Source organism: Rhagoletis zephyria, unplaced genomic scaffold (genome assembly GCF_001687245.7).
Source record: "Rhagoletis zephyria isolate East Lansing unplaced genomic scaffold, Rhagoletis_zephyria_1.1 Rzeph_scaffold_00025, whole genome shotgun sequence".
Lineage (NCBI taxonomy): Eukaryota > Metazoa > Arthropoda > Insecta > Diptera > Tephritidae > Rhagoletis > Rhagoletis zephyria.
This window is the reverse complement of record NW_016157109.1, coordinates 773,000-798,642: the sequence shown is the minus strand read 5'-3', so window position 1 is coordinate 798,642 and position 25,643 is coordinate 773,000. Positions and strand designations below refer to the sequence as shown.

Genomic DNA, 25,643 nt, shown 5'->3' with positions numbered 1-25,643 from the left:
TTGTCAATTTAGTTGCCGGCTGGTTTGGACTGGAAAAGTACGTGCACAGACTTTTAAGTGAACTTGCATTCCTGCATATTCTCTGATTGCGCTACTGTTGATTTTGTAAATTATTGAAGAATTTCTAGTGTTCTAATTGTTTATCGTCGGATAGTAAGAAGGTAAACTCTGCAACGGTATTATATAGAGTTTTTTGTAAGAGAAAATAATATGTACATATGTATATGACTACTTAAAAAATATAATATTTTAGATCCATTCAAATGGTGAAAAATCTATATCGTGGAGTAGGGTTTTGAGGCCCATTAAGGGGGCGGAAACCTTTAACAAGCATAATACAACTAAAAACCTGTGGTAGAGAAAATTAATGTTATCCATCTGAAATAGTCGCTTCAAAAAGTTCATGTAGTAAAAACGTACTAAAATTGTTTATGTGTATACATATGTACGTATTTGCACTTGGCAGGCATTGAAGTTAAATGCTTTTTTTTACATACATATGTATGTATGTATATATACATATATGTACATATGCTCCCACTGGGAAAATAGGTAAGCACCTTACCAGGTAAAGAGCGAAATACACCACACAAGCGGTTTGACAAACCAAGCGAAATTTCCCTTTGCTTCAAGCCATTTGTGCTGTGTATGGGGGTGTTTGAAGGTTTGACAAACCGCCGTCAAACCTTCAAACACCCCCATACACAGCACAAATGGCTTGAAGCAAAGGGAAATTTCGCTTGGTTTGTCAAACCGCTTGTGTGGTGTATTTCGCTCTTAAGCCATGTTTTCTTTCAATTTTTAGGGCCTGTGCCAATCGGTAACTTTTTTCTCCGTGGTGAGACGGGATGGAAAAATTCGGTATGGTGTACAAATAAATTGTTTTTTGCTGTGCCAAATGCAGAGTTAAATTTTGACAGTTGTAAACTTAGCAAACGCTCGTGCGAAAGCTTTATTTTTGTGTGTTGCTGAAATTCTTAAAATTTATATTTATTTTGTAATTTGCAAGTAACGTACGCTTTTTTTATGCTGTTTCAGCTTTCATTTTCATGTTCACTCCTTATTACCGCCAAGCAATATTAGGTTCATTCCTTATCTTTTTGGACTAAAATCTGAAAAGTGTCAAAATGCCAGAGCGTAAGCAAAATGCGCTCACTAGAAGAGAATAACAGGAAAAGTAAAGGAACGCAAAAAACCAAATTTTTAGTCCAAAGAATGGCAACAACAAAACTAACGTCAAATAAGAACAGAAATATATGTACAAAACACATTCACACAAGCTCAAGCACAATAAACACTTGCTATATCAATTATTTTTTGCCTTCTTCCAATTTCAATTAATTTCTTTTACTTTTTAGATTATTCTCACTTTTAGCGTATTCTTTAATTTCCGTTAATTTAAATTCAGTTGAGTTTGACACTTTTCAGGATTTTGCCAGAAAAAATTCTTCTGACTAAATCTGACTACTTCGGACTGATGAGAGTCACTCTCACTGACTGTTGCTCTCTCATTTTTGCTGTCATTTCCGAGTTAAGGAACGCTTTTTGGACTAAATCTGACTACATCGGACTTTTTCTGACTATTTCTGGGAGATGAGGAACGCTCCTATTATGTGTATACATGGTTATAAGCTGTCAAAATTTTACCTAGCCCCATGAGCTAGGTAAAATTCTGACGTTCTTATTCACCACGAGAAATGTCAGATTTTTACTTTGATCCGTCAAAATTTTCTCTTTTCTATCATTTGGCACAGGCCCTTAGTACCAAAATTGTCATGGCCAATGTCATCTACTAGTAAAGCGCAAAATGAACACCTCCGACGACACATTACGTTGTCAGTTGCAAAATAACGTGCAGCCGAACTTACTTTGTAAAGCGGCTCAGAAGTATGTCTGATACCAAATGTACATTCTAAATTCCTACTTACATAAGGCGGCCACGTCATTCGTGGTAAGTGACGTGGTAACGACATCCGGGTGAAGTGTAAGTTGCTGGTAAGGTATTGCCCTTCACCTGGCTGTTCTTACCACATCCCTGCCGAATCTCCATTACTTTAACAAAGACGTGGCCGCCCTATGTAAGTAGGAATTTATAATGTACATTTGGTATCAGACATACTTCTGAGCCGCTTTACAAAGTAAGTTACGTGTCCCTGCAAAAATCGTTGGACCATGTAGTCCATTTGTGGTATATTGGAGTACTTACAGAAGTGTTCCTCTGTCATGCTGTAGCGGACCAACTCGTGTCTCTGCGCCAGCTTATTGTTTGTTACCCGATAACTGCTCGTGTTTTAACGAAATGTGATTGAAGTTGAGCATTTGAAAGCACATTTGCATGTCTGGCTGTAGCTGAACGTGTAGAGATGCTCGCTGTTAGTTCTTAGCTCCCAGCATTTTCGGGTTCGAATGCCGTCAGAGGCAACATGTAATTTTTAATTTTTGTCTTGGTTTTTATTAATTTCGAAAAAGCATTTGAGAAGTGAAGAACAAAAGCGTGTACAAACGAAAAAATATAACAACAATGCCATTGTTCATATGTTGGAGTAGTTTTGTGCTACTCTGATGTAATGCAGGGATGGAGTATATGGTCCTGCCCTAGGACATCGCAATGTTAATTGGACCATATTTTTTATATGAATTGTGGTTAATTTTGGAGTATTCCTTGGTCCTTAGGGAGTACTCTTTACACGTATGCATGGAGTAGTCGCGATTTTTGCAGGGGTAATGCAGAGCAGTCGCTCGGAGTAGTTCGGTGCTGGAAATAACTTCGGCTGCACGTTATTTTGCAACAGACAACGTAATGTGTCGTCGGAGGTGTTATTTTGCGCTTTACTAGTAGATGACATAGGCCATGATGACAATTTTGGTACTGAATACTGAAAGAAAACATGGCTTACCTCGTAAGGTTTACCTATTTTCCTAGTGGGATAGTAAAATTAAATATATATTTTGTTCCCCAGCAAAATTGTATAGTTAAAATAACTAAAAAGTGGCTGCTAAGAAAACTCTCGTCTTAATGTATTTTTGTTCTTCAATTATGTCTACTAAAAAGTTTTCGAAACAAAACGATGTTGCCGATCTGCCAGACCGTCACTCCAAGAACTGCCACGGGATGACTTCTGATGCAGCCGGAACATTGTTTGCACAGAGGGATCCTTATTATCCCGGTGACTGAGAACAACGTCGTCCGTTGAGGGGATTATACATATCCATACATTCATGCGTATGTATAGCTGTGGGTCTCACTCTGTGTGATACTCACTGGTGATGGAGATCTCAATCAAGTATGTACGTCTATCAACATTTTAAGAGCAATATAAAAAAACGTGATGTAAACATTTGTGTACATGTGATCTTCCGTCTTCCTCCCACTTATGGACTTATTTAATGGTCTCTTTTTAACCATCGCAAAATTTGCAAACGTGTTAGTAAGATAAATGAGAATGTGTTTAGTTTTCATCACACCCTTGTAGGATCTCGGAATAGACTTAGAGCACACCACAAACTAGACGGCAAGTGATTAGGTTTGTTCGTCGAAAATCCAGCAAGAATTATCCAACACTCAAAATATCAGAGAGTAAGAAAAAATTCTCTCAAATTCTCTCTCATGTTGAGAAACTTGCAAATTTCTGCACGAACGCAAATTTGCAGGAATTTGCAAGTTTCGCTGCCAGCTGGCGTCCACGGTTGCATTTCAAACATAAAAAATTTTTATAGAATTTTTAAAATTCTTTCGGATGGCCAAAAACAGGATATACATGTATATTTCTTGTTGTTCTGACTTTCTTTAACATACATTTCAATTTCTTCATCGTACTAGCTGTCGGGTTTCTTAAATCGACTCTGGTTGCAATTGCATTCCGATTGCGAATACCATTTTTTTCAGCCGAATTAAGTTCAAATCATTGGAATTAACTAAATTAATTATATCAACAATTATTTACTTCCTTTTTTCATAAAAAAATCGCTCGTGTTTATAAATTTTTAAATTTAACGAACTAATTTATTCAAATTATTGTAGAGAAAAATGCAACCATGCGTCACAACCACATGTTTTTCGTGTTTGCAAATTCTTGCTGGCAAAATTTTTTCCAGCAAGAATTTGCAACTTCTCTCCAAGAGAACTGTCACTTTGCTCTCACAATTTTTGAGTGTTGGATAATTTTTTGGTCTGCACGAACGCGATTTGGGCAAAAACCGTGATAATTCGTACAAATTCGTACAAATTTTTTGCTCGACGAACAAACCTATTGTAAGTAGTCCAAAGTTTGGTCCAAGAATATGTAAAATTCTATTTACATTTAACATTGAATGTCCTAGGCTCGGCCCAATTGTCCGCTTCTGCATTACATTGTAACCAATTTTGGGAGAAAAAAAACAAAAATAACACTTGCGCCAGCTGAGATTCGAACTGGGGTTCTCAGATTACCTAAGTGGGTACTCTCTCTACATGCCAACACCCCACATGAAAATTCGTTGACTAAGTGCCTTCATATCAGTAAATCGTTAATCATACCCATTTTCCGCTACTGCGTGACATTGTAACCAAATTTAGAACCAAATTTAGAACCAAACTCATACCTTATGCATTACATTCGGACCACCTTTGGTACAATTAACCTGTTTTACATTACATTGCTTTAAATTTTTGGACTATCTTTGGTCTAAATACAAAACTACTATACCTAAGACTATATTTTTCGAGCAATTGGACCAATATTTCCTTCAGAGACCCCACTGGGAAAATAGGTAAGTACCTTACGAGGTAAGCCATGTTTTCTTTCAGTTTTTAGTACCAAAATTGTCATCATGGCCAATGTTATCAACTAGTAAAGCGCAAAATGAACACCTCCCACGATACATTACGTTGTCAGTTGCAAATAAACATGCAGCCGCCCAGTAGCGAAAATGGTCACTGGTGATATCGTCACTAATGGGGATTTAGTGACATCGACGCACTTGCTGTGAATCCTAAACGACATATAGCTGGAAATGACGCTGGTGACAATGTCATGCAGGTGTCCTCCTATCAAATACTTATAACAGACATTGTCTTGCAGCGGTCCCTTATAAAAAGTTCTTTGCAGGACTTTGCCGCTTGAATGCCATCAATGATCACTGCATAACAAAGACATGCAGAGGCCATCAACGACTAAATTACCATTTGTATGAAAAAGTCATGAACGACGTCCATATAAACGGAGCCCAAAGTCATTGAAGACTTAACATGGCCGTACAACACACTTAAGTGGCTAATGCATGACATTCGCTACGGGGCGAAGTTATTTCCAAGCGCCGAGCTACTCCGAGCGACTGCTCTGCATTACACGTAACTTACTTTGTAAAGTTTAAGTTGCTGGCGGTCCTCGGCGGTCTTTACCACTTCCCCGCCGAATCTCCATTACTTTAACAAAGACGTGACCGCCTTATGGAGTAGTTCGGCGCTTTGAAATGACAACGGAATGTGTCGTCGGAGGTGTTCATTTTGTGCTTTACTATGTCATTGGCGGTGTTCATTTTGTGCTTTACTAGTAGATGCCATTGTCCATGACGACAATATTGGTACTAAAAACTGAAAGAAAACATGGCTTACCTCGTAAGGTGCTTACCTATTTTCCCAGTGGGACAATCATCATCTACCAGATTAAATTCCATCTATATGCATGTTCACCATACATATGTATGTAACACCTAATAAAGATAAAAATTTACCGAGCCCTAACCGCCAAAAAGACGTAGGCGACATTTTTTCCAAAATTTTATTTTTGATGCAGAAATGCATTTAAATGATCTCGATACTTCGCATATTTTGGTCTCATCCATTATTCTTCATTACAGATGCCCTAAAAGAGACAAGATAAAAAAAATTGATATCCAGAAGGACAGCACAAGATATATTAAATATTGCAAATTGCAAGAGCACACACGCGACTAAAATTTACAAAAACCAAATGGCTATGTCAAAGGTCATACGTGTACTTGAAAAATCCATCCCACCATCGCCGTATAGCGTTCTTCTAGAGCATCGAAATAAAAGTGATAGCATTCTATTTGAATCACATGCGGCAGCTTTACTTACCAACCATGAAACAGACGCAATTCGCAAGCAGTATACCAAGTTGTGTGACGCATATGGTTGCCTGGGAGTGTTGCAACTTAATGCTGGCGAGAGTACGGTTCTTTTTCTGGTACTTGTTACGGGCTGCGTATCAATGGGAAAGATCTGCGATGTAGAAATTTTTCGAATCACACAGACACATTTTGTATCTTTGCAAAATGCAGCTCCAAACGAAGACAAAATCTCGGAGTGTCGAAAGCTGCTAAATTCAGGAACTTTTTATTTTGCTCACTCGAATGTTTCGATGGCCAGCAGTTTACAGAAGTTCGATATAACATTATGCGCTCAACGTCGTCAGCAAATATCCGAAACTGACAACCGATTCTTTTGGAATCGGATGATGCATATACACATGTTCCGATTTGGTGTCGACTGTCAATCGTGGTTGTTGAAAGCAATGTGTGGATCCGTGGAAGTGCGCACTGTTTATATTGGAGCAAAACAAGCTCGTGCCGCAATCATATCGAGATTGAGTTGTGAGCGTGCTGGCACTCGATTCAATGTTCGAGGTACGTATTGTTTTTTCACACACCAAACAATTTTTGTTACCGGCAATAAGAAAACGTGTCGCCTTCGGAAACAAAGTTATTGACGGCAATATCGCCATCGTATAAATTTCTTACTACCGGTCGCTCTAAAACAGGGGTTCCCAAACTTATATTACCGCGGCACCCTTGTTGTGCTAAACAAATTTTGCGGCACCCCTACTCTTCAAATGTCTACGAAAACAAGAAAACACAATGCCAACTTTATACCATGATAAAAACCTTTATACTCCTTTAGCTTTACAGCCGTATTCTAACAAAGTCACAAACTTTAGCTCATCACTGCTGTGATTTCTACTGCGCCTCAAAGCTTGCCGCTGCACAAAATATGCCGCTACAATACAAATTTTTAAATTTTTGTGTATTTTTCTAGCACTCAAAATCGAATTTTTTGTGACACATTTCTCGGCGCACTAGAAATCACAACAGTGATGAGCTAAGTTTTGTGACTCTGTTAGAATATAGGGGTTAATGTGAGGACTGCAGTTGTGTTTTCATGATTTCATTATTTCTTTTAAGTTTATTGGCAGCTTTGAAAATTTTACCCTGAAATTATTTGACGCTGGCAGCTTGTTGGTGTATTTGTTTTTAACCGACTACACAAAAAAGAACGTTTCATTGGCATATTTTTTTATTATTACTTTTTAACTATGGACCACGTTAACTGACTACTATTTTGTTTAAAGGAAAGTTGTTACCTCACCGGTGGTCCCATTTTAATTTGGCTTGAATACGATCATTGGATCATGAGATTAACGATAATCTTAAATTTCTATATGGGAATTGAAGTCGGTTTTGTTTTTTTGCTTACTTTGTTGAAAATGCAGTCTCACATAGAAATGTTAAAGTAAAAGTCACTAGTGTTTTTAATGCAATCTTGCCAATAGTAGTGTTTTCTGCATACACTTGCATCCAGAACTCTCTTGGGCCCCCTTCGTAGTATTTAATATTCAAAGTGCTATCTTCACTGATGTCCAGAAGGTTTTCAAAAGCTTAATTTGTCATCTCAGTAGGTTTACTTTTAGGGTCACATGAAAACGGGTTTGATATCCAGCTGTAGACATCCTTCAGAGTCAATGTTGGGAAAATATTCTACAATGGTTTTTTTCTAAACCTCCCAAGTTAACGCTGGTAATGAGCGTTAACTCTAAGAAAATAACTTTTCAACCAATTTCACGAAAGCAATTTAAGTGAAAAATAATTTTAATTTTTTTAATTTTATACATAATTCAATAATGAAAGGTTTTGTAAGAAAAACTTTCTATCGCTCTGATTTTATCAATGACACTCCCACCCTACTCCTAAAAACAAAAACAGTGATATTTCTTTTTCAAATTTCTTTGCAAGTTTTGAGAGCATTTTTAAATTGTTAGTAGTGAAATTTTTACTTTTTAAATTTGAAGAAATGTTTGTTCTTCATTCGCTGGCGCCAACAAGACAAAATGGGTGAGAATCGCTGGACTACAAACTTCAATGTAGGCTAAAGAGACGAAATTCCCTTAAATGCCGAAATGTATTTGTCGATATTCGTGGAGACCTCTTGATTCAGCCAAGTCGCTCTAAAGAAAAGCGTGCAATGGTTTTGATCAATGAGCTAACGAAGGTATTTAGGTATTGTCCTCCACAACCCAATCGTGGTGTCTCCGAATGAGACTTTGACGCAATATAACATTGCCAAACCGCATCCATAGGCCCAAACGTCACACGACAGCTCGGTTTAGTCAATGGCGCGATGCAATTGCACACTTAAGAGGTGTACGCACGAGGCGAATGTTGGCTGGCGACCAACTTTGTTGAAAGCGGTTAGTTAAAAGTAGAATGCTAAGTTGAACAATGCAAATGCCTCTTTATGGCGAATATTTTGATATTTTTTTATATTTTGATATTTTTAGTCATTCAAATTTTTTTTTTCGTGCAACCCGGCGAATGGTTAATATTCTGACAGTTGTATAATCTCCCCAGAACATTAAAAGTGCGACATCAAAGAATTCGAATTACCATATTCGAAACAATCGAGCCATAACCGCGAAAGAAACGTAAGCTCCAAATTTTTTTATTTGTCGTTTTTTTTGTTTAGTAAATATTGCATATTTTCCACAAACAAATAGCTTTTTCATATCCATCATCTGGCAAACAAATACAACAAAAAAAAGCTGAAAGTGGACCATCCATTCTCAAGTTATGCGCCATCTGATGTACGCAAGTTTGGTATTTACATAGAAATATTTATTTTTAATAACAATCGGGGGTTATATTTGATGTGAATAAGCTTCTTTAAATTAAATAATTAAATCGAATTGGTTTTTGTTTTAAAATACCACCATTCACTATTATCCACACCTTTTTATGGAATTTAGCTCCCATTTTAGGAAGTGTGATTGAATTCTTCCCCTTTTTCTCCTGCTTCCATAAACCATCCCTGTGGATGGGAGTGCCAAATTTTAGAAAAAAAGCTACTTACAAAACCTTTAATAATTGAATCATGATTTTATATGGAAATTGACAGAACAAAAAAAAGAATAAATAAAAAATTGCTGATGAAACCGGCTGTTATCAATTTTCTTAACGTTAACATCGATGTTACATACGTTTTTATTATTTATTTTGTTTATTTATGGGGTGGGGTTTTCATGTAAGTTGCTAGAAATTCTAAAAAATACATGTCACCAGTGAAACAAATCTCCACTTGCTAGAAAAAAACCAAAGATGCATTTTAATTTCGCAGGCCTCTGTTATCTTCGCAGCGTCATCCAATACGGGCTTTAAATCTAGTGGCGGCATCTTTCTAGTGGCCAGGGAATACAGACGGATCATACAGTGACTTCTCGTGGCGTTCTCTGCCTAGACATCGGTCCTTTCGTTTTTCCAACCACACTTGCTCCATTTCAAACCATTTTTCTGTACAAATTTGTCGATAGCTTTAAAAATTTCGTCGCTAGTGGTGTAAGTCTCAAGTACTTCGCTCATCAAAAGTTCTTCTTCGATTTGCATTGCGAATGGGTACCTCAACACGAGAAGAACATTAAGTCCCACTACGTCGGTACTTTCGTCAAGTTGCAAACTAAAAAATTCACAAGTTTTCAAACTTATAATAAGTTCGTTCCCGACTGCCTCTAAAATAGTGTTGATTCGCTCTTTCACAGTGTGATTGTGCAGTTCCAAAGAACAAGTAACATATACGTGTGCGCGAAGCTGCTCAAAATTTTCTGATTAAATTTTTCGTTGACCAAATGTACTGGGGAACTACGCTTATGAGCGAAATACACCACACAAGCGGCTTGACAAACCAAGTGAAATATCCCTTTGCTGCAAGCCATTTGTGTTATGTATGTGGTTTGACGAGCCGCTCGAGGTAATTTTAATAAACATCATTTTTGTTTTTGATTTTCTGGCCGCCACACATGGGGACGAATCGACAATTTAGGACGACAAAAATAGAAAATCAAAAGTCTTTAAATCTTATCACACATACCTTTCTCATACTTCTTATAGTCCACAATGTAACACACACATTTTGACTTTTACCGCAACTCTTTAGCTTTAGAAATGCGCAAAGTTGGGTTTTCTATCGTGCGTCGAATTAAATCAAGTTTTGTTTGAAGCGATGATAAAATAATTTCGCTTGTCATTTTATTCTTATTAACAACAGTTAACAGTTTTGTCAACACGGAAAGTGAGGCGTGAGATATGTATCTCACGCCTCACTTTCCGTGTTGACAAAACTGTTAACTGTTGTTAATAAGAAGAAAATTGCAGGGGCTAAAAGACTGTGTACTCAAAAAAATTTTAACACTTCCGAGAAAAAAGTTTGAAATTTACGTGAAATTTTGTTGCACTTTTTTGAAGTTTTCTACAAATTGTTAATCTTGGGTATATATGGGGTTTGTCTGAGAATGAACTAAATTTTAATTGAAAATTCTTAAAAATAAATAAATAAACATAAGTGGCACACAATATCACTTTGAAATGGCGTGCTATAGATATGACCGATACTGTATGTACTTTATTTTGCGATTTTTGTTAATAATATAGCTGCTTGTAAAATGGTTATAATACCTATTCTATAAATTGCCTTTTTCTTATTGCAAAAAATTTTGAAATTTTTATATCAGTTAGAGTTATAAAAAAAAGTTGCAACGAGTACAGCAATTTTCTTCAACAGTTCGAAAATCCAACAAATTGCCAATGTAAAAATATCACGAACTCGTCCCCCCTTTCCCTTTTCATTAAATAGAGCATCTTTTTCTTAAGTCGTTTATTGGGAGGAATCGAAAATATATGACGACAACAACGTTTACTCCATATGTATTTGACAGATTTCCATGAAATTTGGTATCTAGGGGTTTTCGTCGTCACTGATTTCGAAATTGATACAATTTTTAAAATTCAAAATGGCGGATCCAATATGGCGAACGATTTCTTTAAAAAATGTATACATTGTTATGAAGCTTGGTATTTACTCCCTAGATATCGATGCAAATTAATTCTACAAAACATTTTTATTTCTAAATCTTTTTCCTGTTAAAATTTGATTTTTTTTCATTTAATTTCCACAATAAATATCTTAAAGCTTTGACGGGGTACGAATTTTCTGAAAACGGTATCGCAATCTATAGCTCAAAATTAAGTTTAAGTGTTTGGCCGTTTAGCTGTTATATTTTTGGTTCCCTACTGTATATCTAAATATGTAATAGTTGTCTAATTTATTGGTGTCAATTATTTTTATAATGATATTAATTTGGAAATCTAATATTTAATTCGTAATCAGTTCCCAGCTATCAAGTTTCATTACAAACCATAATTAAAAGAAAAAACTTGTCCGCCATATTGCATGTCCATTTTGAATTTTGAAAGTTTAGTTTCAATTTCGTAATCAAAGATAACGAAAATCTTTGAATACCTAGTTTCATTACAAACTATAATTAAAAACAAAAGTCGTCCGCCATATTGTATCCGCTATTTTGATTTTTGGAAATTGAATACCAATTTCGAAAACAGTGACGACGAAAGTCTCTGGATAACAAGCTTCATAACAATATAGTAATTTTTAAATAAATCGTCCGCCATATTGGATCCGCCATTTCGAATTTTGAAAATTTGATTTAATATTCGAAATCAGTGACCCCGAAAATCCCTTAACAGCAAATTTCATTGAAATCTGTCAAATACATATGGAGTAAACATTTTTGTCGTCCTAAATTGTCGATTCGTCGCCATGTTGAAGTTTGATCAAACCGCTTGTGTGGTGTATGGAAAGTTTAAAGAATTTGCCCGCACCACTAGTACACTCTAGCCACTAGCGGCACCGCAGGAATACGCACCCACTTTGGGAAAGCCTGCTCTAGTGTTTCCATGAATACCTCCATGAGTATTGCTGACGCTTGCCCATTCCTAGCCCGTTCTTCTTCAGAACACCTACTAATTTTTGTTCTTCTGCAGTAGGAAAAAGTTCAAAAGTGTCTTTAACAAAATATCAGCAGTTACAAATAAACATTCTTTAATCCAAGGCAATTAAGAAAAAGAGATTTACGGAAATTTGGTTCATTAAATATTGAAAAGTGTATTATTTGAAGTCGAACTATTTCCTTGAATAATGGATATTCGATATATGGAAGTTTTACTCTATTTAACTGCTCCAACACACACAACACATTTACATATATGTATGTATATATTTTTATATTTAAGGAACCAATGATGAAGGACACGTTGCTAACTTTGTTGAAACGGAACAAGTGATTTATGTGGATAGTGATGTAACCAGCTATATTCAAACGCGTGGTTCTGTTCCATTATTTTGGGAACAGCCAGGCGTTCAAGTGGGCTCCCACAAAGTGAAATTATCGCGTGGTTTTGAGGCTTCAGCTGCTGCCTTTGACCGGCACATGACGATGATGAAACAACGTTACGGGTATCAAGCAATTGTGAATCTTTTGGGTACTTCCATGATTGGAAGTAAGGAAGGGGAAGCGATGTTAAGTAATGAGTTTCAACGACATCATAGTATGTCGACTCACAAAGATGTGGCACATGTTATATTTGATTACCATCAAGAGTGTAGAGGTGGAAATTTCGGAGCGCTTTCGAAATTGAAGGAACGTTTGGGCGTGTGTGGTGTAAACTATGGTTTCTTTCATGCCAGTCAGGGACATGTATTACGCGAACAATTTGGTGTTATTCGTACTAATTGCCTAGACTGTTTGGATCGTACAAATTGTGTGCAAACCTATTTAGGATTGGATATACTAAATCAACAAATAGAAGCCTTGAAGTTGGGGGAGAAAAAGCAAAACTTCTCAAGATTCGAGGAAATATTTCGTCAAATGTGGATAAACAATGGCAACGAAGTTAGCAAAATCTATGCAGGTACTGGAGCTATACAAGGTGGTTCTAAACTAATGGATGGAGCGCGTTCGGCCGCTCGCACCATACAGAATAATTTGTTAGATAATTCTAAGCAGGAAGCAATTGATATCTTATTGGTCGGATCAACACTATCGTCAGAGTTAGCTGATCGCGCTCGGATATTATTGCCATCAAATATGTTACATGCACCAACAACAGTTTTAAGGGAAATGTGTAAACGCTATGCTGAGTATGTTATGCCCCGAACATGTCGTGTTGCTGTTGGGACGTATAACGTTAACGGCGGCAAACATTTTCGCAGTATTGTTTTTAAGGACTCATTGTCTGATTGGCTGCTTGATTGCCATGCCTTGGCGCGAGCCAAAGATCTGGTAAACGTGACTAATCCTTCGGAAAACGCATGTACACCAGTCGATATATACGCAATTGGTTTCCAAGAGATCGTGGATTTGAACGCTTCCAATATTGTTGCCGCCAGCACAGATAATGCCAAATTGTGGGCAGAAGAGTTGCAAAAGACTATATCTCGCGACAACGACTATGTGCTTTTAACTTACCAACAATTGGTCGGTGTGTGTTTATATATATACGTTCGACCGGAGCATGCGCCGTTCATTCGTGATGTGGCAATTGATTGTGTAAAAACTGGACTTGGAGGCGCTACCGGAAATAAAGGAGCTTGTGCCATACGCTTTGTTTTGTACGGAACATCCATGTGCTTCGTTTGTGCTCACTTTGCTGCCGGCCAGTCACAGGTAATGACGTATGTACATATGCACACGGAATTAAAACATTTTTGGTTTGTTCATATTTAGATGAATTAAAATATTTTTCATTAAAATAGCTTCGATCGGTATCAGGTAAACACATTTTCCGTTATTTTTTTACCACGGGAGTTGTCTTTTAGATACGAAAACACAAATATTGTCGTGTCAGTATTAATCGTCGACATATGTACATACAATTGTGGTCCTATTAATAGCAGTGCGTTCTCTGTGGTGGGAAAACTCAACTTCATCCAAAATAAATTGAATAAAACTTAAAAAGGCTCTCGCACGATTAATGCAAATATAATTAAAACAAAAAGTTGCAGTTTTCTTGCAATTGCTTCCATTAAAACGTTGACAAAAACAACAGTAAAAACGAAAATGATATGAAATTCAACATGAACACGTCGTATAGCCCTTATTCCGAATGACGGCGGCACATCTACGCTGCATCGAGTCCACTAAATGTCTGCATCTTCCGACTGGGATATTTGCCCCTGCAGAGCGTACAACTTCTCACAAAGCGTTTGCATTGGTTGGATTTCTTTTGAAAACACTATGTTTTATGTCCCCGTTATTATTCCGAAAGAAGTCATTTGCTAGCATGCTCGTATGTTTCGGGTCATTATCCTGTTAGAAGACCCATTTCGGCGCAGTTCTTCTCCAGCATATGGCAGCATTACTTCTAGGATTTCAACTACTTGTGCTGATCCATGATACCATCAATTTTATATATTGCTAGTCGTTTTGGACTGCGAGTTTCGGGACGATTATTGAATTTTTCGCTGAACAACCAATTAGATGTTGTATTTCTTTGTAGGTTTTGTTTTCCTTCCGCAATATTTTATCAAGGCTCTGGTTTCACTTGTACAATGTTTGGAACGTCCCATATTTCTGTAACATCAAAGTTTTTATTTATCCCTGTCGCTCCAATATATATTACACTTCCCAAAAATAACTTGCTTTAAGACAGAAATAGTTTATGTACACAAATAATTCCGCTCGCTGGTCAGTTAATTGCAGAACTGCTATTATTATGAAGAAGCCAAATTCAATGATTCAAGCGAAATGCATCCGGCAGCAACGCCATGCTAACTTTAATCGAATTGAAATTCGTACGCATTTGCTATACCGTTACCTTAAGCTTGGAATTCAGCTCTCAAGAATAATCACAAGAAATGTCTTTATTTTAATTTTTTTATTGAGCTTTGTACCACGATTTTGTTTATTAACAATAATAAATAATAAACAAAATCGTGGTATAAAGCTCAATAAAAATATTAAAATAAAAAGGTTAATAAGCCACAGTAAAATTGACAAACACAAGAAATATCTTTAATTATTTCTGTTGCTTGAAAAAGCCTTTTGCTTTTGCTGCGATTTTTTTTGAAGCCCTTTAAGCCGAAAACACAATTTAAAACGAAATTTCTGATTTGGTTTGAGCAGACCGTCACGTTGGCGCATACGTAGCTGGCACTGCTATTTATATGAATGCAACTGAGCCCAAGAAACTTTCTGCCGACAATTCGGAAAGAGGCGTTAATTCAAAGAGTTTTTCCTGAGTAAAGCATTCGGAAGTTGGACCACTTTACGAAACCAGTGGCTTTTTCTTGTCTGCTGTTACAATAAAATTATTTACCAAATAAACGGCATGATCATGTATTCTCCGGAAAAAATCATACAGTAACTTGCCAGTAATTTAATTTCCGAGAATTTGCTTTCAAATAGAACAACGTTCTAAAGAGTATAAATCCAGTAACAATTTTCAAAGTTTTATGAGCCGCTGATTAATTTTATATTTTCTGAAGCAATTTCCTAATAACAGTATTTCTATCTTTTTTTATATTCAAATAGGCATATTTTGTCAATTTCAACTATAAAATCCCCACAGACAATTACTTTTATTAGTGTGTACTGCACCCAGCAACGTGCCATTAGCTGCCAGGTTTTTCGCAGACAACCTTATATCTTCGAGTTCCCCTTAAGATTTTCTCTATTTAGAACCAATATTTATTTATTAAACAGATGAGTGAAAATTACTAGTATTATGTACCTGTTCATACCTGCCAAGCCCATATGTGGGCCAGGAAAAAATAGACAGCCCAACGTTTTCACATTCTATAGGCCTCAAACAGATTTGACTCACTGTTGAATTCTCCACGTCGAAGAGTATTTTTTATTGTTGAAAGAGTAACTGTTGTGCAATATATTTGTAGGTAGCTGAACGTAACGCAGATTATGCCGAAATTACACGAAAATTGGCATTTCCAATGGGACGAACTCTCAAATCGCATGACTGGGTGTTTTGGTGTGGCGATTTTAATTACCGAATCGACATGGAGAAAGATGACTTAAAGGAAGCTATAAAAAATGAAGATCTGGCCTCGGTGCTAATAAATGATCAGTTGCGTAAGGAACAAGAGGCAGGCAATGTTTTCAGTGATTTCCTTGAAGGGGAAATAAACTTTGACCCGACGTACAAATATGACTTATTTAGTGATGAATATGATACGTCAGAAAAACAACGTGCACCAGCTTGGACCGATCGTGTACTGTGGCGTCGGAGAAAGGCTTTAGCAGCTGAGACAGACATCACTAGTGTTGAATGGAATCCGGGGAAACTTATTCATTATGGTCGTAGTGAATTGAAGCAGAGTGACCATCGTCCGGTGATTGCTATTATAGATGCAGAAATTGTTGAGATTAATTTGAAACAACGACGAGAGGTCTATTTATATTTTACTTAATATTTTTCCCATTACCCTATATTTCGTATACCTTTCGCTTTTAGGTGTTTGAGCAGGTCATAAGAGACCTAGGGCCACCTGATTCTACCATTGTGGTGCATGTGAAAGAGAACACTCTCGATGAAGGTGATCCTACCATCTATGACGAAGCTGTAATGACTACTCTTATTCAAGAATTGTCGAAAATGGGAGAGGTCACCCTGGTACGCTATGTAGAGGATACTATGTGGGTAACATTTCGGGATGGAGAATCGGCATTGCATGCTAGTAAGAAACAATCTATTCACATTTGCGGTATGGAATTAAAGTTCGAATTGAAGACGACAAATTGGCAACCACTAGTTGATGGAGAAATTGATCTTTGTACAACAAATACGATACCATTATGTTCAAATCCCCAAGAGCAGGCGAAATTATTTAGCAGCTCACCTGATGTGCCGCAGCGACCTAAACAACCTCCGACGAGACCTGCTCCAGCTCGTCCGCCTATGCCAATGTCGCCCAAAAATTCACCTCGACACCAGCCACACGTTGGTGTCATAAGCGTCGTCCCAGAGATGCTGCTATCGAAATCGCAAAAACCTGTCGTGCCGGCGCAACCGTTGATGCCACCTCCATTGCAGCCTACGCCATTGTCCCAATTAACTCAAAAGAACGTGAAACCGCCCTTAGATATTGAAAATGTCGGTGGAAGTGATGATGACAACGAAGCCTTTTCATCTTCCAAGTCACAATCACCTACAGAAACACAGCAAACCTCTCCAATAAACTCGTCTGTAGTGTCACCAAGTGGTTCGGCCGATGGACAATTGCCACCCACACCGCCTCGCCAAAGCAAAAATTCCACGCCAACATCCACACCAAGACGCCAATCGAAACAATCATCTGTTGACATACAAGAAAGCACTTCAACATTCTACGATGGCAGTGCTTTGAACATTTATGAAGAAATACAAGATGAAATACCAGCGCCTAAGCATCCGCCACCACCATTTCCACCAGCTGTCAACCAAGAAATTTCATCAATTGCCCCAGCTGGAGACAGTCCACGCAGGCAAGTTCAAGCGACTGCAATAGGGCCTCCTCCACCACTGCCGGCGCGACGAGGGCCCCCACCTATACCGAATCGAAGTGGAAATGCACCGCCACTACCCATAAGACCCAACCATAACAATTAAGTAAGTAATTAATTAAAATTTTTTATTATAATTTTTTGGTTATTTTTTATTTACGCACTTATGTATATGTTTAATTAAGTTGAAGTTTTGACCAAATTTTTTGGTGTTTCTTTTTGAAATAATTATTTTATTGTTAAGATCAAATTATCCTAATTTGTAATAACCGCGTAAGTCTATGGGCTCGATTTAATGTAATGCATCATTCGTTAGTATGTAGTAGTTATTTAAACTGTGAGGACTTTTTAATAAGCTTTATGAGATTTTCAAGAGACAGTTTCCAGTATGCAAGCATTAATTCCACCTTTTTAGCCAATAGATAGATAAATAGATAGATAATATAGGTATGCACTGCGACCGAGAGACCTGTTATGCCCTAAACTATTTACAGTACCTAATCTTATCTCCAGGAGATAGCGATTGTATCGGCTCTTCACTTGCCCAGAGTTGGCCTAGGTACCTTTCCCGTCTTCTCGCGACTTGCACTCGCAAAGCAGGCGCACAGTCCTCAGTCACATTGCAGAAACGACATATGTAGGTCGTTTGACCAGATCCCTAGCTTGTGCAGCTAACCTCTTAGTGTGCAGTGACCCGTCAGGAAACCTGTTATTATCCTTACCCTTTCTTTGGGGAGGTTAATAATCGCCCTGTACTTTATAAGGTTGTAGCCCCCAAGTAGGTATTTAGCATGAAGTAGACCTGTAGTGTTACGCCAATGTTGATTCCCTAGCCTGTTCCTCTCCTTCCTGGGGTCTTCCTTGATTGTGCTAGGGCCAATCGTTAGGAAGGGCTCAGACCCTATAGACGACTAGGCGGCTGCCATTCAGGCTAGTCCGTCCGCTTCCTCATTACCTGCAACTCCTATATGACCTTGTACCCAAGTTAATTGGACGTCATTGTACTCCGCCACGCTGTTGAGCTTATCAATGCACTCAAGAACCAAGGAGGACTAGGCCTCGAATGATGAGAGGGCTTTGAGTGCCGCCTGGCTATCATTCAATATTAAAATTTTCTCATTACGTAATATCTACGTAGGTTAATCTCTGCACACAGTCTAATGGCATAGACCTCCGCTTGAAAGATACTCGAGTGTGCTCCCATGGGTACCGAGAGATCCAGCCTTGGTCTGTAGATGCCTGCCCCAATACCGTCCGGGGTTTTGGAGCCGTCTGTATACCATTGCAACGAGTACGTTGATGGGTACGTGCATCCTTTAATAACCTCGTTCATGATGGCATCCTGGAGTCTGGTTAGGTCCTCTGAGCTCAGGGCAGCAGCAGGGTACTCAGAAGGCATGGGCTGCTGAGTGGCACCCTCTGCGCCTGTCCTTGCCCGGTCGGCTGCTCCCGCTGCTGTTTGGGGTTTGGTGGCTCAGGCGGAGTAATCTGGTTGCTCCCACTTTTGACTGCATCACCAGGGGGTTGCCCGCTTCTCAGCGGGCGCGGTTCTGTGGTGCTGCCGTTGCTGTACTCCGCTCCACTGCTTTGCAGCAGGCGCGGGTAAGTGTACCTGTTTGTTGGGCCCGCTCTTTCACCTATCGGCAGGACTTTACTGTTACGCTCACATCCCTTTAACTGGGGCCTTGCCCTGCTCAAGGTAACGGAGGTACCATTTGAACCCGGAACCGCTCAAGCCCTCGCGATGCCGGTCGTCTAGAAACCCCGGCTGACCTGGCAGAGACATCGGAGGAGGTTTGGCCCTGCGGTGCTTTTTTCTCCTACGATGCCGGCTCTTGGAACGGGGTGATTACCGTCGGTGCGGTGGCTGCTGCCTGACCTTCCTGTCTCCCTGTGCCTGTAAAGAGAACTGCCAGACTTTGTTTACAAAAGTACCTGTTTTGCACTGTGTATTCTTACGGGGCGCATCTGCACTGGTGCCTGGCTGTTCGTCGTCCCTTGCGTGTTCAATGAACAGCGCTGCTTCTGCGGGGGTTAGCTTGTCTAGGAAACTGCCCTTCCGTCTGATGCTCTTTGAGCCTTCTAGCCGCTGCTGTTTCTTGACGTCGTTAGTGCTCCTGTAGTTATGTTGCTGTTGCTGCAGCGGGCGCTGTTGTACACATCGCCGCTGATGCCGCAGGTGCTGTAGTCGATGTTTTTTTTTGTTTTCTTTTGTTTTTTGTTACTTTTTGTTGTTGCTTGTTATCCTCTTTTTCGTACGGCCGCCTGCTCGACGAGGCAAGCTCAACAGTCTAATTACTTTACTTCCCGATGCGGCCCGGTGTCGAAACGGCGCCGTTCTAATACAGCCGGTTTATACCCTCCTGGCTGCAAACCGTCCAATAGGCACGGTTTCGCTTAACAGCCTGGATTAGGAGGGGGTAGTTCTTGGTCACTGATCTGAAGCAGCCCAAGTCTGGAGAGAAGGTAGCGCGGATGCCTGCACATCCGCGTTACCTCAGACCAGAAGAGGGTTGGTTTGTGATGCTGCTAAAGTTTTGGTTTCCTCGAAAGCTGTAACGTAAAATAGCGGTAGTAACTTAACGTTGCCAAAAACGTTGCCATGTAAACTAAGATGATGGCAATACACACCTTAATGTAATTTGATGGCACCGTAAAATTTCTATCAATTTTGAATAATAAAGTGGAAAGTGCATGGACGGTCGAAGAGGATGAAGTCCTACGTTCATTTAACTTTACATAAAAGCGGTACCGCTATTAGCGTTGAGAATAGCGTTTGGTATGATACGGTCGTAATATTACGGCACCACTTTTCGAGGAAACCAAAGCTTAAGCCCCGCACCAACGACAAGGTGCCGGCCCTAGCGAGGGGTACGTAGCAAGCAAATGGTGCATTATACGAAACCAGCCTTGGTTAATGTAAATTACCACATATATACGCACATACGTTTTTAAGTACCTTCTTGATAGGAAAATTAGGTTGAAAGGTAAACAGTCTTCTGGAGAAAAGCCCGTAAATAACCCGTTAAGTAGCTGCTAGACGTAGCAAGTGTAGGTCCTTTTAAAAAGTCTTCCAAACTCAAGAATTTCCAAAAGTGATTGCAAGAGCAGTTACACCTTGCATATAAATCAAACTTTCCCACACTACTTTTTGTCTGGCTAGGAAACTGCCCTTCCGTCTGATGCTCTTTTAGCCTTCTAGCCGCTGCTGTTTCTTGATGTCGCTAGTGCTCCTGTAGTTATGTTGCTGTTGCTGCAGCGGGCGCTGTTGTACACATCGCCGCTGATGCCGCAGGTGCTGTAGTTGATGTTTTTTTTGTTTTTTGTTGTTTTTTTGTTTTCTTTTGTTTTTTGTTATTTTGTGAATGCAGAAAATTCCACTTTCAACTATGGTACCAAACATTTTTATGCGTACAACAACCTGAAAAATGTATTAAGAAATGCTAAAGTGCACAGAAAAAGTCGAATGTTTTAATATTTAAATAGTTGATATTAGGAGAATAAATCAATTACAAGTATTTCTTGTTATATTTGATGCTACACTTTTATACAAATTCGCCAAAAATCGCGTTACACGGCAACACACGATCGGTTTGAAAGCATTTCGGCTGCTCCATTCCAAAACACAGTATCCAACATTTTCTCGAAAAATCGGGCTTTTATAATTTGGGATATACTGTGTTTAGACGTACCTTTTAACTAGGCCTATACGCAAAAAAATGTAATGAAAAACTTTATCATATAGCATTAATATCTAAAGAATTCGTTAAACAGCCTACAGAGACCAAATAAAAAAACTAAATTACTCTTCACAATTTTATTTTTAACACATAAATTTTTCCTTTAACGCTATTTGCGTATTTTACACCTTGCAATTTGTATTTCCGAAAGTGATTTCTGCAAATCTGCAAAAACTACTTTCTGGCTGTTTACACGGGAAAGTAGACGTTCGATTTTACTGTCAAAATGCGTAGAAAAAGAGCTTGCATTGAAAAATGTTAGATTTACATATCTTTAGAAAAGCTTAAACCATTCCCTTTGTAAATACAAAAATTGTTTTCCTTCACAATTTTCAATTCGTAATGTAGGGCTTTTGCATTGATAACACTGCTCAACAAAATTCTGTTCTTATAGGATTTTTTCCCTAGAATCCGTTGACCATAAAGATATTGGAGTGGCTCTAGTTTTCGAGCAACTTAGGTTTGAAGGTGCGCGTTTTTAGGCATTTTCGAGCCTCTGTAAAACAATAAATTGATGCAATATATCTGTCTGTGTGGGAGGATATGAAAGTCTAAACATTGCCTTTTAATACTAAAAATAAAACAAAATTATGGTCCGAATATTGAAAGCAATTGGAAACAGTTTTTTTTTTATACGAGTACGCAGGATTTTTTGACACTCCTTTTGCCGGTTTTAGATCACTTGTGTTAAATAAATCTAAGCCGATGAAAATTTCTAAAGAGGTTGAAATTGAAGCTCAAACCTTCATCTAAGAGAACATAACACAGGCCAACAAAGTTTATTGACTAAAATATTACAGCCGATCCTTTAAGGATTTGTCCCGTACAGCTGGAATCTGATCTTGAAAATGTTTAATTTTCTATAGTTTTAAACAACATGGGCTTAAAGCTGTCTTTCTCATCTTCATTTCCACTGCTAGAGTCCATCAGTATTTGGTGATTAATCCATGAAACCTCGAGGGTCTTCAAAGATTGGTACAGGAATTTCTGCAGTATGTGGTTAAAGGCCGTTAACCATTTAACCATAATTTGTTGATATTGAGTATTAAAGGGCTGTGCTTAGGCTTTCATATCCTCCCACACAGACAGATATATTGCATCAATTTATTGTTTTACACAGGCTCAAAAATTTCCAACGTGTTTTTCGGTCCATTTAAATCTAAGTTGCTAGAGCCAATCTAATATCTTTAGTATCAGATTCGGATTCTAAGTGAAAAATCCTATAATAATCGGCTATTCCATTTTAGTTAACATAATATTGTTTACATGTTGTATGTCTTGCACTTGCCGACGTTTTGTTTTGATGCATCAGACACTTTTATAAATCTAAAGAATTTTATTAGAAAATCATTATTTGAACCTTATTTAAAAAAAATATTTTGGGTCCTGTCCAAAAGTAATGTTTTATATTTGTACCAGGAACCAAGTTACGGAACGGTGCACGACACATACATGTACACAAACACATATTGGAAAATCCTACGAGAGCATTTGGAAAGGATATTAAACTACGAAAACATTCGTATGAGTATGTAAACACCGTGAGAAAACGTACACACATGCACGCCTATATAGCATATAATCCTGCTTAATCCATGCATAATTGTGTACTTTAGTTACCTATATAGTTGTTATTTAATTTTAGAATATAGGGTATTGTGTACATACATACATTTGTATTTACGCAGGCAAAAATAAATTCTCTATGAATTGAAATTTTAAGATTTCATAAAATGGGACATTCCTGAATTTAAACAATAATATAGATATTAACAATACCCAATAGTTTATTTAAACATTTTCAATTACTAACTATTTTTATAGGACCCCATCAAAATATTAAAAAAATGCAATTGGGGGGCTCATAAAAATGGCTAGTATTAAAAAATGATATACTTTTTTTTTCGGTATAGAACAATCCTGGGGGGTGAGAGCATTAAAATTCCGACTTTACTTTTTAACATGCATTCACATGGGGCATTCCAGTCCGATTCGGACAACCATTTGGCTTTTGCATCTCCGATTTTTTATGTTATAGTAGCAATCAGGGTGGCCTTCGTCAATTGGCACTATCACATTAAAAATTATGAAAAAATCGGAGATGCAAAAGCCAAATAGTGTCCGAATTGGGCTGAAATGCCCCATGTGCATGTATATGGGTAAATTCACGTCAAATGCCCAAGCGCGGTGCAAAATAAGCTACTTTTCGACTAGCTGGGAATCAGACAAAAAATAGGAACAAAAATTCGAAAAATATGATTCCCCTAAATTTTTGTACGGGCTATCCGATGGTGCTATGCGTTTCCGAAAATTTTCCTATTTTCATGGTGAAAATTGGAAACGAAAATTTATATGTAATTTTTCTCAATTATGGTAATTTTTAGTTTTGTTTTTAGTCATCTCAATCGAAAGATCAGGTCTTTTTACATAGAAATCATTAATAAAAAAGGTCCTTTTTTGATTTTTCCGAGCAATAAAGCACTTTAGAGCGCGCTAAGCCGATAAACGTAAACGTGCGTGTCACTTGAATAATGTTATGACTTTGGAGCTACTTGATGTGTGAATCTGAAACTTTAAAACAAAAAATAATAATTTATAACAACTATTGCATTAAAAAAAACACCGCAATTCTTATAAAAAAAGTTTGAAAACCTTTAGTTTCGATTGTAATCAGAATTAAGAAGTGTTGTAAAACATAAATTCTTTGGAATACAAACTATTGTTGTATGAAAATTTCAAATTGATCGATACACGAACGTCTGAGATATAGTTAAACTAAATGAAAATTTGTTTAAAAATTTGCTGTGACAGTATGATGCTCTAATTCGTGCAAGCGAACGGTGACGCGACGGAGCGTCGCAACTACATATGTAGTTAAAGCGTTCTAAACGCTTTATAACTGGGAAAAATCAAAAAAATCTCTTTTTTATAATGATTTCTATGTGAGAAGATGAAAGCGGTTGAGGTAACTAAAAACAAAATTAAAAATGACCATAATTGAGAAAAATTACTAATACATTTTCGTTTCTAATTTTCACCATGAAAATAAGAACATTTTTGAAAACGCATAGTACCATCGGATAGCCCGCACAGAAATCTAGAGAAATCATATTTTTCGAGTTTTGGTTCCAATTTTTGGTCTGATTCCCAGCTAGTCAAAAAGTAGCTTATTTTGAACCGCTCAGCGCGCTTGGGACATTCGACGTGAATTGACCCATATGTATTGTTGTTGAAATCGTTACAGTACATAAAATAAAAGTGGCGGCTGACATGACATGTTCTGGTTATTCATTGTATAATAACTTACGTTAATTAATATAAATTTATTTATAGTTCCGTATTAAGTAAAATTATATCAGATTATTCCTATTTGTCGAAATCCTTTAATGGATATACATATATACATAAATAATTAAAGAACTTATCTATCTGCTAGTAATTGCCTAAGTTAAATCCTAGTCAAAAGGCTCAAAAGCTATTGAGCAAAAATTAAATGAAATAAAATAAAATAATATAATATTATGATAAAGTACATATACCCTAATGAGCTGAGCTGTTATTGTTAAAACAGTTTTAGTAAATATAAAAATGCAAGTAAAGAAATTGTTGTTGCTAGTAAAATCCACTCTATATAAAGTATTAAGTATGTCGAAAGAAGATGGGGAACAGTAGGGATTAAATATGGAATCCATATGAGACCAATATTTATGCGTAATGCTTTTCGAATGCCGCAAACATACAATTGTGCAATATAAAAAAGTATACCATAATATATACATGTATGTATTACATAAATAAATGTCACATTATAAAAAATGCATATGAATAAATAATAAAATATAGAAATAAATGTATGGTTTGATTTCCTTTAGGTGTGGTAATAAAATACCAAAAAAATCCAAAATAGTTCATTATCCATTTACTGTACTCATTTATTGTAAATATTTTAAAACCAGTACGAAAAATATGTACATCTGACTGTGATAAAACCGACTGCTGAGTGGAAGATCGACCTATCTCGGTAGCCTGTATGAAAACGCCCTACCTCAAAAAACTTTTAAAGAACGCCCTATTTCAGAATTTTATCGAAACACACCCCATCTCAGAATTTGGTTGAAGAACGCCCTATCTCAGAATTCGGTTCAAAAACTCCCTATCTCACTTCAAAATGTATTGAAAATGTGATGAGATTTTGAATCGGCAGCTGAGATAGGGCGTTTTTGAAACGAATTCTGAAATAGGGCATTCTTCAAACAAATTCTGTAATAGGGCGTTCTTGAAAAGTTTT

At 37.5% G+C, this 25,643-nt stretch overlaps 1 protein-coding gene across 1 annotated transcript; it reads left to right on the top strand.

Moving 5' to 3' along the window:
* Positions 1–23,213, top strand: Synj (synaptojanin). The gene is made up of 6 exons (XM_017616392.1): positions 1–161; positions 5,839–6,627; positions 12,352–13,784; positions 16,013–16,522; positions 16,588–17,721; positions 22,775–23,213. Exons 2-5 carry the CDS (start codon positions 5,952–5,954, stop codon positions 17,719–17,721), a joined length of 3,753 nt encoding a protein of 1,250 aa, XP_017471881.1. The 5' UTR covers positions 1–161; positions 5,839–5,951; the 3' UTR covers positions 22,775–23,213.
* Positions 23,214–25,643: the final 2,430 nt, after the last annotated feature.